Raw genomic sequence first — 17,570 nt, 5'->3', positions numbered from 1 at the left:
TACATTCCTCCTGAGACTTATAGGGCTGCTTTTATCCTCTCTTACCATTAAGGAAACATTTAAAGGAACATTGTCAAATTTGATAATCTCCAAATTTGACCACAGAAGCACTGGCAAGAAACTGAAACTTTGCCTCAGATGCAATCACATGACTTGGGTTGAGGTTCCAAAGGCCCATATCACAAGACACAGTTATTGTTACAAGGCCTAATCTAAAGCCCACTGAAGTCAATGGAAGTCAAACTATTTTTCTGTTTGCAGATGTCATGGAATCCATTAATGTGAGAGAGAGAGAGAGAGTATATGTGTTGAGAAGCGGGGGGAAATATTTTTAAAATTATGAAAAATACCTTGCTGGTGAACTTGTAATTAGGGTTGCCAAGCGTCTGGTTTTCGACCAGAATGCCCGGTTGAAAAGGGACCCTGGAGGCTCTGGTCAGCATCGCTGATCGGACTGCTAAAAGTCTGGTCGGCTCCGCAGCAGGGCTAAGGCAGGCTCCCTGCCTGCCCTGGCTCTGTGCAGCTCCTGGAAGCGGTGGCATGTGCCCACTTCGGCTCCTAGGCTCAGGGGCAGCCAGGGAACTCCGCACACTGCCCACACCCTGAGCGCTTGCTCCCCAGCTCCCATTGGCCAGGAACCGCGGCCATTAGGAGCTGCAGGGCCAACACCTGTGGATTGGACAGCACGCAGAGCCACCTGGCCACACCTCTGCCTAGGAGCCAGAAGGGGGACATGCCGCTGTGCAAGCCAAAACCAGGAGGAATTTGGCCTATATATTTTTGAGCCCGGTAATAACATTTTAAATTTATTCTTCCATGTAGTCAAACAGTTTTCCTGCCTCTTTTCTGTACTTTCAAATTCCTTCCTCCTTTTCCATTTTTTCCTGACTTTTTCCTCATCACGTAAAAGAACGTAATCCTGTAGCCACTCAGTGTTTGCTCTTTTTTTTTAAATTTTCCCTTTCCAAATCCTCCCTCAGTTTAAACCATCTCCTTCTTTATCATCATCCACAGCAATTTCTAAAGACTTTGGAACCATTATCCTTATGTCTCTCGTTTATTTTTAAAATCTTCTCAGCTCTTTTGTGTCTGCTGCTCCTAAAGTCCCCCTGATGCTTCATCCCCATCTTTTGTACTTTTAATAACTTGAGTTTGGGGGTTGGTAAAGCCAGGAGGCTTATTTAAACTGAATCAAAAAGTATGCTTTTGGGAATAATAGTATTCTCTGTAGAACTTCAAGATTCAGGGCCAGTCCCCCTATGTGGCCCAGCTATATTCCAAAAGATCATATACCTAAACAGTATTGCCCCAGTCCACCAGATTTTCTTCACTCCACACAAACCAATCCTTCTCCCCAGGTCAATATTTTCCATCCTGCCTATCCAGTCCTGAATTATTCTGCTTGTCTATTCCTGTCAGTGTCCTTCTGAAAGGTAGGCATGAACCTAATAGCACATTAATCATAAATCAATATCAATAACTTATTTTCCATAAATAGCAAAAAAAATAAATGTCTGTGGTATATCACTAAATGCTGTTTGATTTGCTCTTTGTGATATCCATCTCTCCCTCCCTCTCCCCCCCCCCCGAACTCAGTGCTTTTCAACCTTTTAACTTTGCCTCATTCATTTAAATTGGACTCAAATTAAAATTTTCTAAGCAAAAGGTCACTCACCCGTTCAATCCCTCTTTCCTTTTAAATGGATGACATTGTGCCCTGCTTAGCTGCAGAGTGCTCATGTAGAGGAGATTTTTTCCTTCAAGGAAAACTTTCTAAAACAGCTTGATCAGAAGTGAAACAGGACCAGCCCAGCCTATCACTTATTTATGGTTGTTCACAGTTCATCTATATCATCAGATACCAAGATTTATGCAACAGCTCATCTGAGAACTGACAAATTAGCTTTGTTTTTCTGGGAGGCTCGAATCAATTAAAAATTTTTGTTAGTTTCTGCTGTGTGTAAGTTTGTATGGCACTCTGAAAATTGGTTTAGCAACTAGTGGCTGATTCAGCAAGAAACCAAGCAGCCCACAGAATCCTTTTTTTTTTTTTCCCAGTTGTGTTTTGTTTTTTTGTTTTTTAAAGCATCATCTTGGTGTCAGGGGCTGCCAAACTGTGATAAGGTGTGGAACAGACCAAGTGAAGCAGAGCACATTCATATGATCTCTCCTTCTGCAAAAGCCAGATGCTGATGACATTTTGATCTTGATTCACAAACACAGCATAAATTCTGCAAGGCAAGGATTCACTTCAACCCAAAGATGAAATATCTTCCTTGTCCTGCAGTGAATGGTTGAATAGAAGGATTGGTGGCCAGTTCTGAATGGCCACTTAATAAAAGTATCTAGATGTCATGCCAGGGAAATATTCCTGCATTTCTTCTAGGTCTTAATGACCTCTCCAAACGCTTTTAGCAATACCTTTGAGATTCCTGTTTCTTGCTAAATATCTTCCTTTCATGCTTAAAGGTTTCCAGAAAGCTCTGTCTCCTAAAGATGTCTGGCTCTACTTCCTCTACAGTATTGGAAAGTAGAGGCATATATACCTAGGAATATTGTTCCTTTTAGTCAGCCTGGGAGAATACTAACCCATTCTAATCCTATTTGTAACTTTGTTCCATTTTAGAAAAATTGGTAAATTTTCTAAGCATGCACACCATTAAGAAATGGGAACCTTCTGACGTTCACCCTCGGTGACAAATTAATACCACAACATTTCATACACTCTTAAATTGTCAGATGAAGGGGGTTCATTTCATTATCACACGTTCCAGCCCTCCAGAACAGAAAGTCTTTACAAATCAGTAGGCCATGTCATGTTCTCCCACGTAGCTGTTTGTGGAAACAACAATATTTTCAAGAAAACTACCTCCAGGAATTGTCACTACACAGTGTCTGCATTTTCATCAAGAATAATCTTTATTAATAATGTCTACTCCGATATTTGACTGTATTCACTCTGCTGTGGTGTCAATTCCATTTATTCATAGCTATTACAATGTAGATATATCTATCATTATCCTAGTACTTCTGCTACCTTTATTTTTGAATTTGAGTGATATATAAAATCCTTAATCCCAACTCTACCATTAATCTTTCTGAGCACTTTAATCTCAACTGACTGAAAGATGGTACACAGGACTTGAAAGCTTTCATGATGCTAACTCATTTCAAAATCAAAACTAGAATAACCGAAAAGTCTATTTCCCCTTGTAAATCTCACATGTCCATTGATTGATTGAAAAATTGTTCTCAGGATTTGAAAGTTTAGCTGCGTTAAATCAATTTAGAATGCTAGGAAAGTCTTGTTCCTTTGTAAATATCACATACGGTGTCTATAGTATCTTGTCTTAATAGCAATATTGAATATCTCTTTCATGTTTCGTACATGATGGTCACGTAATGCTAATCTGTATGCACAAAATATCATTATCTACTATAGAATCCCTCTCCTGTGATACAAGCCTTATGCTCTTTTCATAAATTTAGTCTGATATACGAGACTTGAGTTCCTTTTGTCCAGAGCTTTTACTTCTCTTTTCATATTTATTTTATACATGATTGGCTTTTAAGGAATAATGTTTCTTATCTGCAGTATAGTAGCTAATTTTTCAAGATGCCATTTATCTGAGGGCAAAAGCAAGCATAAAACTGGCATTCTTCAGTATTACCAAGTGTATTGCCAATGCCTACTAACTATTACCTAACATTCAGAAATCATGCGAGACCCCAAAAAATCATTTTGTCTTAAAATCATGAGATTTTTCCAAAAACTAATCATATTGCTTTTCACGTGCCTTCTGATATGTTAATCTTTTGGGGTGAAGCTGCTCACCTGCCCCAATTTGTGTTCTAGCATTTCAGGTTCAAAATTAACTGAAATACACACACACAATGCATGCATCCTTATTCACTACTCAGAGAGGCCTCTACTTACCCTCTCCTATAACTCTGGGTGTGACGTCTGTCACTCTAGCCCCCCGACTTAACTTGTGAGTATAGGCCACTGCCCCACTGGCGCTGTCTCTACATGTTCTCCCTTACCCCCCTCCTGCCCTCAGCCTCCTTGTTACACCCTATCTCCTCTTGCTCCTCCTCCCCGCAATATTTAGCTCAGAATCTCCTGCCCATCCCATTGTCACTCTAAGCCATGCCACATTCCCTTGTAACTCCTTTCAGCTACCTTCTGCTCCCCACATTCCCCCCGATTCCTCATAGTTTCTTGTCCTGTTTCCTAAAAACCCTTCTGCCCTTACAGTCTCATTCTCTGTTATTCTGATCCTTGCTTGGCCTTCATATGAAGATTAAAGATCCCCAGTCTTTGCCAGGGGAAGGCTCACTTTCACCTATAAAAGTGAAAGGGCCATGGTGGTTATCTTGCTGAAGGCAGCCTGTGACTTCAGTCCCATTGTCAATAAATGAAGACAGAAGCCAGTTGGGGAAAGAGTGAAACTTGACTGAAGGCAGAAACCAGAAATTTATGTGAACCATTAAAAAGTAACCAAATATCAGAAGAGTCATGACAAAAATTGTGAGAATCAGCAATACGATTCTTAATCCTGCTATCCATGGCTGCCCCAACAGCTGTCTGTTAAGACTGAAAACTATAATCTGCATTTCCCCTCCCTGTCAAACCCTTTGTAACACTATCCATTTCAGTGTTTGCACCCTCACATGACACTAAAACTACATGGCAGTACACAGCAGTGACTTCAGCGGAAGTTAAGTCCAGATGCAGTTCTTCCTTCTCCCCATTGGAGTAACTTCAGTGCCCATCAAAGGGACAGAATCACAGAGAACACCAAACAGCACCAGAGACTGTGATACACATAGAAAGAAAGTGACAAGACAGAGGAGAGGAAGAGGACATATATTAATTATTATCAGTACATGCAAAGGTCACGTTTGATATAAAATGGCATTGTGAATCACTGTGCATCCGAAGAAGTGGGTTGTAGCCCACGAAAGCTTATGCTCTAATAAATTTGTTAGTCTCTAAGGTGCCACAAGTACTCCTGTTATTTTTGTGGTTTTCTGGGAATCCAAGTATGTACCTGCTAATTCTTCTGAGTCTCATAATTATCATTCCTTCCCACTATATTTTCAGTATGCCAAATTGGGTCAAAAGCTTCCTTGTATTTATTTGTTTATTTATTTTAGGGCTGTCAAGCGCTTAATCATTGGATTAAAAACATTAATCACAATTAATCGCGTGATTAATCACACTGTTAAACAATAATAGAATACTATTTATATAAATATTTTTGGATGTTTTCCACATTTACAAATATATTGATTTCAATTACAACACAGAATACAAAGTGTACAGTGCTCACTTTTTATTTATTTTTTATTATATATATTGGCACAGTAAAAATAAAAGAAATAATATTTTTCAATTCACTTAATACAAGGACTGTAGTGCAATCTCTTTATCATGAAAGTTGAACTTAGAAATGTAGACTTATGTACAAAAAATAACTGCATTCAAAAATAAAACAATGTAAAACTTTAAAGCCTACAAGTCCACTCAGTCCTACTTCTTGTTCAGCCAATTGCTCACACAAACAGGATATACTGTTGCCTGCTTCTTGTTTACAATGTCACCTGAAAGTGAGAACAGGCGTTTGCATGGCACTGTTGTAGCCAGCGTTGCAAGATATTTACGTGCCAGATGCGCTAAAGATTCATATGTTCCTTCATGCTTCAACTACCATTCCAGAGGACTTGCCTCCATGCTGATGATGGGTTCTGCTCAATAACGATCCAAAGCAGCGCAGACCAATGCATGTTCATTTTCATCATCTGAGTCAGGTGTCACCAGCAGAAGGTTGATTTTCTTTTTTGGTGGTTCGGGTTCTGTAGTTTCCGCATCAGAGTGTTGCTCTTTTAAGACTTCTGAAAGCATGCTCCACACCTCGTCCCTCTCAGATTTAGGAAGGCACTTCAGATTCTTAAATCTTGGGTCGCGTGCTGTAGCTATCTTTAGAAATCTCACTTTGGTACCTTCCTTGCGTTTTGTCAAATCTGCAGTGAAAGTGTTCTTAAAACAAACATGTGCTGGGTCATCATCCGAGACTGCTATAACATGAAATATATGGCAGAATGCGGGTAAAACACAGAGCAGGAGACATACAATTCTCCCCCAAGGAGTTCAGTCACAAATTTAATTAACACATTATTTGTTTAACAAGCGTCATCAGCATGGAAGCATGTCCTCTGGAATGGTGGCCAAAGCGAAGGGGCATATGAATGTTAGCATATCTGGCATGTAAATATCTTGCAACACCGGCTACAAAAGTGCCATGCGAACGTCTGTTCTCACTTTCAGGTGACGTAAATAATAAGCAGGCAGCATTATCTCTTGTAAATGTAAACAAACTTGTTTCTCTTAGCGACTGGCTGAACAAGAAGTAGGACTGAGTGGACTTGTAAGCTCTGAAGTTTTACTTTGTTTTGTTTTTAAGTACAGTTATGTAACAAAAAAAATCTACATTTTTAAGTTGCGCTTTCACGATAAAGAGATTGCACTACAGTACATGTATGAGATTAATTGAAAAATACTATTTATTTTGTTAATCATTTTTACAGTGCAAATATTTGTAATAAAAGTAATAACATAAAGTGAGCACTGTACACTTTGTATTCTGTGTTATAATAAGAAATCAATATATTTGAAAATGTAGAAAAAATCCGAAAATATTTAATACATTTCAATTGGTATTCTGTTGTTTAACAGTGCAATTAAAACTGCAATTAATCGTGATTAATTTTTTTGAGTTAATAGGGTGAGTTAACTGTGATTAAGCAACAGCTGTGGTTTATTGATATTTGATTATAATGATCTCATCCAGAACTCATGGCACATGTACAAAATGAACTCTTACCATTTCCCCACTCCCAAACTTAGATACTCCTACCACGACCACTGTCTTCCCTTCTTCCCAAGCAGACACAAAGTGCTCTAAGTAAATATAAGTTGAGGGTGCCTAGTTTCTTGAAGGAAATTCTTTGTACAGTACCTCAAAGATTGGGTGGCACCCACCAACTTTCCTTTTGGGAAAGAAACTGTGTAATGTTTATTGGTAGTCCAGCAGTTTTATAGGCCAGTTAATTCAGTCATACTGCATAAAAATGGTACATTGTTTAAAAAAAAATTAATTAAATACATTGTAAAGAGCATGTTGATGTGTGATGTTTGACTACATTTCTGTCAGTATAGGTAGGTTTCTTTAGCTTATCATGAAAGGGCATTTTGGCAATATCCAAAAAGGAAAGATTGGTAGGCTACATTTTGGGGTTATTGTGACAGGCATGACTGGTCTGTAAGATTAAACTAGTGAGAAAGTTATCCACAGAAACAATTTTTAAAAATTCTTAAACAACAGCCAATACATCTCTGATTTGTTTTTCCACTTTCATTTGGCTGGCACAGCCTTTTTTAAATTCCGTAATCACACAAAGTAACTTCAGGAATAAAGTCATTTTACAGAAACTTGTATTGTCTGTCTTTATCTGAGAAAGCTTTTGACTCTCTGCATCACTCAATATTGCTCTGTGTCCTGAAGCTCTTTGACCTGGACATGTTTCCATTTTCTTTGTTCTCCTCCTTCCCTTTCCATTATTTTCAAAGGGCTTCTTTACACAGCTTCTTAGAACATCTTGACTTGCTCTTTGTTGTAGTTACAGCAAGGATTAGTACTAGAATCCATCTTTAGACCTACCAACTCTGCATGTCAATTGAAAATATGTATATGGTACATATATGCTTAGCATTGCTCTGTTTACTTCAGATGATATTTCTTTTGCCTCTAATGCCCTTTCCACTGAGGTGGAGTGGGCGGTTAGCCAGCTTCATAATTACCATTAATATACTGTATCATTATCATAAGTAGACATTGTTTCATTTTGGACGCTATTAAAAGGTGATCCACATGAACACTATTATACACTCCACTGAAACATTATCACTTCTAGCAAGCCATATTAAGCACTGAGCATTTTGTTACACTAACCTAGATCATCTGTTTTGGGGGATTTATTAATTCCATTTTGGGGGGTTATTTTTAACAATTTGAGTTTTATGTAGATGTCCAAAAACTGGGGTTTTTCAGGGCTTTCTCTTTGTATATACTGTAATGAGTAATCTCTTTGTAATGTTCCCTGTTTCAAACAGCACTATGTTAAAGTCCACTCCACTATAGAACATTTAGTGTGCTCCAGCATGGACCAATTAATGAGCAACATATGTTTAGAAATCACATGCCCAGAGTCTGCATTACCCCACTGTATAAACAAGCCCTTATGTATTGGTGGTTACATGGTGGTTATTGGATGAACATCGATTTTGCTTTCTTGCTCTTTTTGTTTGTTTCGTGTTTCATTGGCGTTTGGCAGTTAAAACTGAAAAACAGAAGCCTTACAAAAAACCCAGAATGATTTAGGCCTCAGATTTCTTAACAGTTAATTAGTTTCACATCTGATAAATAAAATGTGCAGTGTAGCTCAAATAAAATAGTTATAAGGTAATACTTCCTTATAATGCAGATGGTTTGTGTTTTTTCTTTATGCAGTAAATCTATGGATATTCATTACCTATTATATTTAGATTATTTGAAATGTTTACAAAAAATCAAATAAATAAAGTCCTTTTGTTGGTACACATTAGTATAGTCTGCTTTAACAGTGAGCATCATATGGTCAGTCATTTATTGTGCACTTTACATGGTAATCCATTAAGTATCTCAGCTGTTGTTCTTCCTAATTAATTCATAGATTCATAGATTCTAGGACTGGAAGGGACCTCGAGAGGTCATCGAGTCCAGTCCCCTGCCCGCATGGCAGGACCAAATACTGTCTAGACCATCCCTGATAGACATTTATCTAACCTACTCTTAAATATCTCCAGAGATGGAGATTCCACAACCTCCCTAGGCAATTTATTCCAGTGTTTAACCACCCTGACAGTTAGGAACTTTTTCCTAATGTCCAACCTAGACCTCCCTTGCTGCAGTTTAAGCCCATTGCTTCTTGTTCTATCCTTAGAGGCTAAGGTGAACAAAGTTTTCTCCCTCCTCCTTATGACACCCTTTTAGATACCTGAAAACTGCTATCATGTCCCCTCTCAGTCTTCTCTTTTCCAAACTAAACAAACCCAATTCTTTCAGTCTTCCTTCATAGGTCATGTTCTCAAGACCTTTAATCATTCTTGTTGCTCTTCTCTGGACCCTTTCCAATTTCTCCACATCTTTCTTGAAATGCGGTGCCCAAAACTGGACACAATACTCCAGCTGAGGCCTAACCAGAGCAGAGTAGAGCAGAAGAATGACTTCTCGTGTCTTGCTCACAACACACCTGTTAATACATCCCAGAATCATGTTTGCTTTTTTTGCAACAGCATCACACTGTTGACTCATATTTAGCTTGTGGTCCACTATAACCCCTAGATCCCTTTCTGCCGTACTCCTTCCTAGACAGTCTCTTCCCATTCTGTATGTGTGAAACTGATTTTTTCTTCCTAAGTGGAGCACTTTGCATTTGTCTTTGTTAAACTTCATCCTGTTTAACTCAGACCATTTCTCCAATTTGTCCAGATCATTTTGAATTATGACCCTGTCCTCCAAAGCAGTTGCAATCCCTCCCAGTTTGGTATCATCCGCAAACTTAATAAGCGTACTTTCTATGCCAATATCTAAGTAGTTAATGAAGATATTGAACAGAGCCGGTCCCAAAACAGACCCCTGCGGAACCCCACTCGTTATGCCTTTCCAGCAGGATTGGGAACCATTAATAACAACTCTCTGAGTACGGTTATCCAGCCAGTTATGCACCCACCTTATAGTAGCCCCATCTAAATTGTCATTATGTATGCTACAATTTTGTAGTTAGAAAACAGAGATGGATCACCCTGTCTTAGAAATGCAGCCTTAGTCCTAGGCATAATACACACTAAATTGAGTTGCCCTCTATAAGGAATTTAAGGATACTAATTAACATAAGGGTTATTGCATCTTGCAGGGACATAGGGATTTTAAATTTAGACTGTTCTGCAGTAGTTCTGACTAAAGACTAAAGAGTTTTGGCTTGGTCTTGTTTTATGATTCTCTCTTTTGGGATGGACAAAGTTTGACCGACTGAAACCAGAACTGCTACTCCTGCCTAAACTCCAGAGTTAGGCTTTGTCTACACTGGATTTTCATCGGTAAAACTTTTGTCATTCAGGGGTGTGAAAAAAACACATCCCAGAATGACAAAAGTTTCACTGGCAAAAAGCGCCGATGTGAACAGTGCTTTGTCGGTGGGAGAGCTCTCCTGTTGACAAAGCTACCGCCGCTCACTGGGGGTGGAAATTTTTTGTCAGCGGGAAAGCTCTCTCCTGCCGACAAAGAGCGGCTAGACTGCGCACCTTTTAGCGGCACAGCTGTAGCGGCACAGCTGTGTCACTAAAAGGTGTGTAGTGTAGACATAGACTCACAAAGTGCAGAGTTCATTTTGACTTTTTCCCCATGTACCTCAACTCCTTGCACCCCATGGTTGTTCTCCGAAAGTCTTTATTCAAACAGAATAGCCAATGAAGAATTGGGGGCTGTAGAAATTTTGTCTGAGTGAGGACTGCAAGTTTGGGTCCCTGAAGTATAGGGCTGTTCTATTATTTAAAATATGCCTGAAATGCTATAGACCAACTCAATTCTCTATTCAGGTTCCATAACTGAGGTGACATCACCGATAGACAAGTTATATACAAGTGCAGGTTGAAGCATCATTTGGAGGGGAAGGGCTAGATATTTTGACATAAAAATAATCCAAACATTACTAATTAGCTAAGCTAATTATAGGTTGGGTGCTCCTCAGTCTGGCTTTTGAGGACATTCAGTGCATATTGCTGATTGGTTTTTAAAGCTTTTCATGGTGTTCTCACTGACAACATTTGAAACCTGATCCTTGAGTCTTATGCAGTCAACTCTCTGAGGTCACCCACACGCCTCCTTCTGCTTAGGATGTGTGAAGTGGGCATTGCAGCTTTTGCTGTGGAAGGCCTTTCAGTATGGAAAACAGTCCCCACATCCCAATTCATCTTTCTTCGTCCGACCTGGCTTTTCACATTGTACTAAAGTTTTCCTCCCCACCCCATGACTACTCTTGGCTCTATACATATTTCCTTTCTTTTCAATCCCTTCTTTTTCCTTATTACAAATTAACCAGTCACCAGGACCAGATGGTATTCACCCAAGAGTTCTGAAGGAATTCAAATGTGAAATTGCAGAACTACTAACTGTGGTATATAACCTATCATTTAAATCAGCTTCTGTACCGAATGACTGGAGGATAGCTAACGTGACGCCATTTAAAAAAAAAAAAAAAAAAAGCTCCAGAGGTGATCCCGGAAATTACAGGCTGGTAATCCTAACTTCAGTACCCAGCAAATTGGTTGAACTATAGTAAAGAACAGAATTATCAGACATATAGATTAACACAATTTGTTGGGGAAGAGTCAACATGGTTTTTGTAAAGGGAAACCATGCCACACCAATCTACTAGAATTCTTGGAGGGGGTCAACAAGCATGTGGACAAGTGTGATATTGTGTACTTAGATTTTCAGAAAGCCTTTGACAAGGTCCCTCACCAAAGGCTATTAAGCAAAGTAAGGAGTCATAGGATAAGAGGGAAGGTCCTCTCATGAACTGGTAACTGGTTAAAAGATAGAAAACAAATGGTAGGAATTCAGTTTTCAGAATGGAGAGAGGTAAATAGTGGTGTCCCCCAGGGGTCTGTACAGGTACCAGTACTATTCAAAATATCCATAAATGATCTGGAAAAAGGGGTAAACAGTAAGGTGGCAAAATTTGCAGATGATACAAAACTACTCAAGATAGTTAAGTCCAAAGCAGACTGCCAAGAGTTACAAAAGGATTTCACAAAACTGGGTGACTGGGCAACAAAATGGCAGATGAAATTCAGTGTTGAAAAATGCAAAGTAATGCACATTGGAAAACATAATCCCAACTATACATATAAAATGATGGCGTCTAAAATAGCTGTTATCACTCAAGAAAGAGATCTTGGAGTCATTGAAACATCGACTCAATGTGCAGCGGCAGTCAAAAAAGCTAACTGAATGTTAGGAATCATTAGGAAAGGGATAGATAATAAAACAGAAAATATCATATTGCCTCTATATAAATCCCCAGGGTATGCCCACATCTTGAATACTGCATGCAGATTTGGTCGCTCCATCTCAAAAAAGATATATTGGAATTGGAAAAGGTACAGAAAAGGGCAATAAAATGATTAGGGGTATAGAACTGCTTCCATATGAGGAGAGATTAATAATACTGGGACTTTTCAGCTTGGAAAAGAGACAGCTAAGGGGGGATCTGATAGAGGTCTATAAAATCATGACTGGTATGGAGAAAGTAAATAAGGAAGTGTTATTTACTCCTCATAACACAAGAACTAGGGGTCACCAAATTAAATTAATCAGCAGAGATTTAAAACAAACAAAAGAAAGTATTTCTTCATACAGTGCACAGTCAACCTGTGGAACTCTTTGCCAGGGAATGTTGAAAAGGCCAAGACTATAACAGGGTTCAAAAAAGAACTAGATAAGTTAATGGAGGATAGGTCCATCAATTAGCCGGGATGGGCAGGGATGGTGTCCCTAGCCTCTGTTTGCCAGAAACTGGGAATGGGCGACAGGGGATGGATCACGTGATGATTACCTGTTCTGTTCATTCCCTCTTGGGCACCTGGCATTGGCCACTGTTGGAAGACAGGATACTGAGCTAGATGGACCATTGGTCTGACCCAGTATGGCTGTTCTTATGTTCTTAACTTCATTTGTTTTTATTTAAAGAGGTTAGACTTTTGTTTTTATTCTGTTAATAGAACCCAACTAACTTTGCTGTGGAGCACTAGATAAATGTATTTATCATTATTATTATTTATTGCCAAAATTGTTTGAATTCATTTAAATTCCTTACAGATTACCTTTATAACCTCCTATGGTATTTTTATTGTTTTCAGAAAATTGTCCTATTTTCCCCCCTTTTCTATAAAGTACAGTTCCCTGACCTGCACATATATCCTGTGAAAATAAGATATTCTGTATGCACTACAGTATAAAAGAAAATGAGTCCATAGAGGACAGATATCTTTGGGGAAATGGAAATTACTCATCTGTCATTCATTTGTCTGATGATAACTTCCTGCATATACCCATAAACCTTTGAATGTTAGTAAGAGTGTATTTAGACCTTTGTATTAAGGAATAAATGGAAACATTAGACTGCATCCTTTACAGGACACATTTAAATGGTATCAAGTGTAAAAATCTGACTATATTGTAGATAATGTAATACCCCTAGAGTAATATTGTCAGCTGGCTTCTTGTCTCTTCACAATAGATGGAGATAGCCCTGCAAAAATCAAGATTGTGTGTGTGACAAATACAACATCAGATATGTGGGAGTCAATATCTGAGGGAATGAAATGCTCCTGTCTCACTTATACTTTCTAGGAATTTTCAACTGCAGTTAGTTTCCCAAGTTGGCTGCAATGGAGGCTGGCGTGGTACAGAGTCAGGACAGAATCATCTGGAGGAGGAAACAATATTTCCAGTTGTCTCCTAAATTGTGGCTTATTTATACCATTCTGTTGATGCAAAGGGGACAGAACCAGCCTTCAGTGAATATCCTTATAGCAGAGAGATTTTCAACTGACCTGTAGCCAGCACAATGACTCTGTGCCTTCCTCCCAGATAGATCTACTCGCTGTAGTAACTTATTGGGCTGGAGATGCAGGATGCAGGAATATTTTTAAAGGGTTATAAAGGTATCAGAAGAAAGCATGTAGGTAAGCCAGCCTGAAAAAGATTAATTGAAAGCACAACTTCACTGAAAAGCATAGATATGTGGAGTATAGACTAGCAAACTGCTCAATCAGCTTATGAGTTCATAATAACCTTAGGCATAAATGTATTTAAAAGCAGTTAAACCTGATATAGTTGGTTCTTTGTTACATAACTCACTGATTCATGCAAATAGGGATCCAAATATTGCCTTTCTAGATCTCTGTGAAAAAGTAGTTATGAGGAAGAAGTATTTTTCATTGCCTCCAATGCTTTACCAACAGAAAGCTACTGGCTTTTCATTCCTTTCTCTTATCAAGGCTATTTGGAAGACTGAGGTAAAGGGATTGAAGAAGTGTTCAACCAGTTAAAGAATATTTACATGATTAAAATAGCAGTATGTTATTGCACATATTTGCATCATCTGCTTAGTTTACTGACAAATGTCCCCATTTGTATCCCATTGAAAACAGAAATTTTGTTCTTGCTTAAAATAAGAGTAGATTCAGAGCTGTCATCAAGTTTTTATTGCTGTCAGTACTGTCTCATGCATAATCAACCCATTTCTTGACTTAATTTAGACTCCAGAAAGTTATTGTTGCTGGTGAGATATTCCACAGAAATGATACATCTTGATTTTTAGCTGCCATGTTGAGCAAGTCATTATAAAAATCTTGTTTTGACTTGTCATCTGAGTAAATCTAATAGGGAAACAAATTGCTGATGGGGAATAACTAAGGAACACCAAGATGTCATTTTTACATAGTCCCTTTCTATCCAATAACCACACACCTTTCTTTTACAGCTGAAATTATTTGAAAGTAAAAGGCCTGTATTTTCAGGACACACTTTAGAACAGTTACACACATTACTCCAGCACAGAAGAAGGAAAGGCAGGCTACCCTTCTGGTGTGTTCAGTATAGGTTCACTTTAGAGCCCTGTTCAGATACACAAATGTGTATCCTCATCCTTTCCAGGATCCGCAAATATTATCTGTGCATATCTGCATCCGCAGATGCAGGTATCTGCAGATATCCATGGATTTGCAGGGCTCTACACTGGGGGCTGGACTGAGGCTCCAAGGTATCCTCCCCACCGGAACCCAGTTGGGGAGAGCCGCGTGGGGAGTGTGGGTCCCTCCACCTGCTCTGGGCAGGGAGCCCGAGCAGCCCCCCTCGCAGGGCAGGTGGAGCGTCCATTCCGTGGCTCCTTACAGCTGCCCACCCGGCTCTTACCGTCAGAGTACTGCGTGGATACAAAATTTGTATCTGCAGCCGCACTGCTATCCGCAGAAATGGTCCACAGATATAAAGCAGATACTTGCGGACTTGCAGGGCTCTCTCTATTCATTTGATGTGAACTAGAATGGGTACAAACATCAAAAAAATTATAATATAAACAACAAAGGAAAAGATATGTAGATGCAATTCCAACTGGTTCATTTGTGATTTTAAATTTGGAAATGCAAATAAGGTTATTGTGTCAGCCTCTCCTAAAGAATTTGTCTACCTAGCCCCAGGACATTTTATGTCAGGTTTTTCTACCAGTCATTAAGCTGTCCAACACCCACTCCAATGAGCTGGGCCAGGTGCTAGGCAGATGGGATGGGATGTGGGAGAAATCCTTCCTCCTCCTCCCCTCAAAGGCGGAAATCGCTGTAGAGCGACTTCATGGAGATGACTCCAGATCAGTGGTTAAAATGCACTCTGTGGCCCCTGTGCAGAGATAAGGGAGGTCAGGAAACTCCATACAAGTGTATCTCTGGAACCATGTCCCAACCATGCACACTGACACCAAATCAGTTCTGTTACCAGCCAGAGAGAGAGGTGCAGAATTTGTACTATAGTAAATATCTTAAAACTTACACAACTTTTAATTGAACGCAGCATAGTAGTATCACTCTGCAAAGTTACACTGGCCTCAGGAAAGCAGAATGTTCTTTAACTGATAAGATTTTGTAACTACTTTATCATAATAATAATACTGGAATTGTTGGTTTTAAACACCTTTATACTTAGACACTGTCTTTTCTAGGTTACATTTCGGACAAGAATCTATCACTGTAATATTAACAGCCAAGGAGTGATCTGCCTTGACATTTTAAAAGACAACTGGAGTCCAGCATTAACCATTTCTAAAGTTCTCCTCTCCATCTGCTCACTTCTTACAGACTGCAACCCTGGTAAGAAATTAACACTGGTTTTACTTTTGCGTTCATTCACATCTAGCTTTCTGTTATCTATTAGTATCTGCTTGGTACAGTGTTTTACTACTGTGTAAAAAAAATAAGACATAAAATGTAGATTTAAAATTTAGTGCATGTGATTGCTATAATGCTACGTGAAAAAATGTACATGATATAAATTAAAGAGAAAACATATTGTCAGAAGGGCAGGTGCATTTTTAGAGTTTGAGAATAAAAATATGCTATTTCAAACTAAAGAGTTTAATCCCTAATATATCCCTAGCAGTAAGTGCTATTTGAGAAATGTGGGATATTACAGCCAGATAATATTACTGAACATTGAAATGGAAAGCTTCCATTTAGACATCCTTCTGAAAAGAGTATTATAGTACCAATTCTGGTGGAAGGCTAACAAAACAGTTTACAAATAATAGGCATTAATGTAGAGAGTAGGCAGTCACTCTTATTAACTAGTATAGTGGTTAACCATTCCCCTCAACTTTCAGTCACACATCTGGTTGCTTCCTACTGACTGCTAGGCCTGTGGCTCCACCTTTGTCCTGCCCCCAATGACCAAGGACTGATTCTGATTGTACAACTGAGGATCCGAAACATTCCAAAATAATGAGTCAGGCTCCCAAAACTCATGAAATTGGCTTACGTGTCATGAGATTTTTAACATGATACATTCTGGAGTCTTTTTATTTCCCTTCTGGTTTCTAAGCCTGTAAGATTCATGTTTTGAAGTTTTGTTTTGTTTTTTTCCAAACCACAAGGGCTAGAAACTTACTTTAAAAAAAGAAGAAGAAGGAAAACTGAGCTTGTAATCACAGTCCTCCAGGAGCTGGGGCTTTAAGAAAAACACTAAAATATCTCAAGGCTCACAATGAAATTCTGAGGCTAGGCAAGTGTTTGACTGGCTAAATTCCTTAGATGTGATACAAAAAGCTGCAGTTAGATGTAAAAAGGAGTCCAATATATAGTTACCTGTGGTGACTGAAATAACGCAGCCCAAACTTACAGGAAAAATGAGATCCTGGTAACGCTCACAATGTCTCAGTTAAAAGCTGAAACAGTAAAGGAGACTGGACAGTTACTAAATATCTTGTGACTTCAGGAATGTTTATTTCTGGTGTTTAGGGCGCCCCCTACTGATGTGTTGGAGGGACTTCATGTGCACACTTCTCAGTATACATTTTATTGAGCAGAGGCTGGTCTTTTGATACAGCTGGAGTGGTAACACAAGTGTAAAGAAAAGAAAACTAATAGTCTAGGAGTCTTTAGAATAAGCATAAGGGGTATGGTGACATTAATGGAAAATATGGAGTTTTCTATTAGTGATATATGGGCACTTTAAAAGTTAGTGGGAAAGCTGCGTTTGAGTTAGAAGTTGGAAATATAAATAGTTTTGGGGGGGGGCGGTCTGGTCTCTAAAGGGACACTATCAACTTGAAAATATAGTCTGTTTCAAATAGTGAATTAAAAGTAATTCACCTGCCCCGTAGCACCCCTGCCATTTTTTGTAGTTTTACGATCG

At 38.9% G+C, this 17,570-nt stretch overlaps 1 protein-coding gene across 1 annotated transcript in view; it reads left to right on the top strand.

Moving 5' to 3' along the window:
- The window catches only part of LOC135873945 (ubiquitin-conjugating enzyme E2 E2), a 326,444-nt gene that overhangs the window by 272,324 nt on the left and 36,550 nt on the right, over positions 1-17,570 (top strand). Inside the window, exon 5 of the mRNA XM_065398577.1 lies at positions 15,883-16,030. Coding sequence (XP_065254649.1) covers positions 15,883-16,030 — 148 coding nt within the window. The remainder of the gene's footprint in view (positions 1-15,882; positions 16,031-17,570) is intronic.

Source organism: Emys orbicularis, chromosome 2 (assembly GCF_028017835.1).
Source record: "Emys orbicularis isolate rEmyOrb1 chromosome 2, rEmyOrb1.hap1, whole genome shotgun sequence".
NCBI classification, from domain to species: domain Eukaryota; kingdom Metazoa; phylum Chordata; order Testudines; family Emydidae; genus Emys; species Emys orbicularis.
Note: the sequence above shows the minus strand (reverse complement) of the source record. Positions and strands in the feature narration are given on the sequence as shown.